The sequence below is a fragment of the Nicotiana attenuata genome, unplaced genomic scaffold (assembly GCF_001879085.1).
Source record: "Nicotiana attenuata strain UT unplaced genomic scaffold, NIATTr2, whole genome shotgun sequence".
Classification (NCBI taxonomy): Eukaryota; Viridiplantae; Streptophyta; class Magnoliopsida; order Solanales; family Solanaceae; genus Nicotiana; species Nicotiana attenuata.
Genome location: NW_017674985.1, coordinates 65,795 through 67,816, shown reverse-complemented (window position 1 = coordinate 67,816; position 2,022 = coordinate 65,795). Strand labels below are relative to the sequence as shown.

Sequence of the window (2,022 nt, the reverse complement as noted above, 5' to 3'; positions counted from 1 at the left end):
CAAAACAATTATTTTTCTTGTTGAGTTATTTACAAAACAAAAATTGAGCGTTTGAGCTAAAGTTTAGTGAGATTCCACTAACATACCCTTGATTTTTCTATAGATGGGAGAAAAGGGAGAAAGAAACAGTAGATGAGTGAAAACAGGAGGAACTTTTATTAATTTTCCATTAAACAAAAGAAAAAAAGAATTAATTTTATCAATTAAGTAAAAATTAAAAAAAATTTGTAACCACAGAAATACCATAAGAACATGATAACCTCACAATAATAACTGAAAATGCAAAATATAAACCATTCTCCCAATAACAAATTTCATCACTTTCCTCTGAAAAAAGAAAAAACAGGAACTTTTCTTGTAGATTTTATTAACTTTTATCATTTGCAACCTACAGCAATAAAGAAGAAAAAAAGAAGAAATAAAAATGACAAAATCAGGTGCAATTATTCTAATTGCCAGTGCTATTTGTTTGTTTTCCCTTATTGGGATAACTCAGGCGCAGGCTCAGGCTCCGGCTCCGGCTCAAGCTCGGGTTCAGTTCCACGTGGAAGGAAAAGTTTATTGTGATTTTTGCCGAGCTCTATTCGAAAACAGGCTCAGCAAACCCATGGAAGGTATATTTTATTTTCTTTCTTCCATTTTATATGTAAATATTTTTTTAAAAGTTATAAAAATGAAAATAATAAAGTCTAAGAGAGTGATATTTTATTCTTCATTCTTATTTTTTTTTTTGTGCAACTTAGATATTTTTTAATGTTGAGCTTATTTATTCTACATCTAAAAAAAAAGTCCGAAAATTTTCGAACCAGGAGAAAGAGCAGTAATGAAAGCAATAATAAATACATAAGTTACGTACCGTCCGTACGGTATAGATTATTAACCAATCATTGATATAAAGAGGGTTTTCAGTGCTGATTATTGCAAGCATGATAAAATCTTGATTTATTTAATCGCCAGGGCTCCAGGCACATCGGTTTTATATGATTAAATATCAAAATTATATAATATATTGAGTAAATTACAATTTGGCGATCACCTAGTATCACAATTTGAGCTTGATTTAATGATATATAGATCTAAATAATCCTCAAATATCTTAAGGATTCACCTTTTCTATTGTAATTTGGTCAGTACATGTGTTTCGTGCGGATTATAGATATATATGTGGTATAAGTATTTACGTGCATGCATGCAGGTGCGGAGGTGCGGTTGCAATGCAGAAACAGCACAGACGACAGTGTTACCCTGACGGTTGAGGGCCAAACCGACAAGAATGGCGTCTACAGCCTCCTCGTGGAACGCGACCACGAGGACGAAATCTGCGAGATGATACTAATGAAGAGTAGCATGGAAGATTGTTCTGAGATACCAAGTGAAGGCCATGCAAAAGAATCTGCAAGAATTACTATCACTAGCAACAATGGCATGGCTGAGACGACTCGTCACGCTAACCCTTTATTTTTTGTGAAGAAACAAGCTGCCCCTGAGTGTGCTGAAGTCTTTAAAGAACTTGAATTGTTGCCTGAAGAAATTGATCAAGCTTAATTTTACTGATTAATTAACAATTTCCCCATGTTAATTAATTTTTTTTATGTAATTGTTAGTATTACATAAATTATTTTTTCTAGGACTTGCATATATGCAAGTTCTAAGAGAAGATTTTAGTATACGTTGTTTTAGTGTCAATTTGGTTTCGGAGTTATATGCCTGACATTGTAGATTGAGAGCTTTAATTTGTAGAGATCTCAATTTATGTAATACAAAAGCAAACGAAATAATAAAATTTTGTATGTTAAATTCCTTCTTAAATGTTGTAATATTAGTTTTTACACAAAATACATTGGACTGGTTTATGTTGCTGCATCATTCATTTTGAATGATATAATTATTTCTACTACATCTTAAGCTTGCGATCCACATGATTGATTAGGATATAATCGGTGGATATTTTGAATAATTTATAAATAGATTAATTATTTTCTATTTTGGTATCAGATAATAATGGTTTTGACTAAATAAATG

At 31.5% G+C, this 2,022-nt stretch overlaps 1 protein-coding gene across 1 annotated transcript; it reads left to right on the top strand.

The window, feature by feature from the left end:
• Window positions 1-315: 315 nt before the first annotated feature.
• Window positions 316-1,809, top strand: LOC109219539 (olee1-like protein). The gene is made up of 2 exons (XM_019383997.1): window positions 316-614; window positions 1,196-1,809. The coding sequence occupies exons 1-2, from the start codon at window positions 425-427 to the stop codon at window positions 1,543-1,545; spliced, it is 540 nt and encodes a 179-aa protein (XP_019239542.1). The 5' UTR covers window positions 316-424; the 3' UTR covers window positions 1,546-1,809.
• The last annotated feature ends 213 nt before the right edge of the window (window positions 1,810-2,022 follow it).

What these genes read in the sequence shown, in the direction of transcription:
- LOC109219539 (XM_019383997.1), top strand. Translation starts at nt 425, where the DNA reads ATGACAAAATCAGGTGCAATTATTCTAATTGCCAGTGCTATTTGTTTG. An exon ending in GCTCAGCAAACCCATGGAAG is followed by an intron (nt 615 to 1,195) that starts GTATATTTTATT and finishes GCATGCATGCAG; the next exon opens with GTGCGGAGGTGCGGTTGCAA.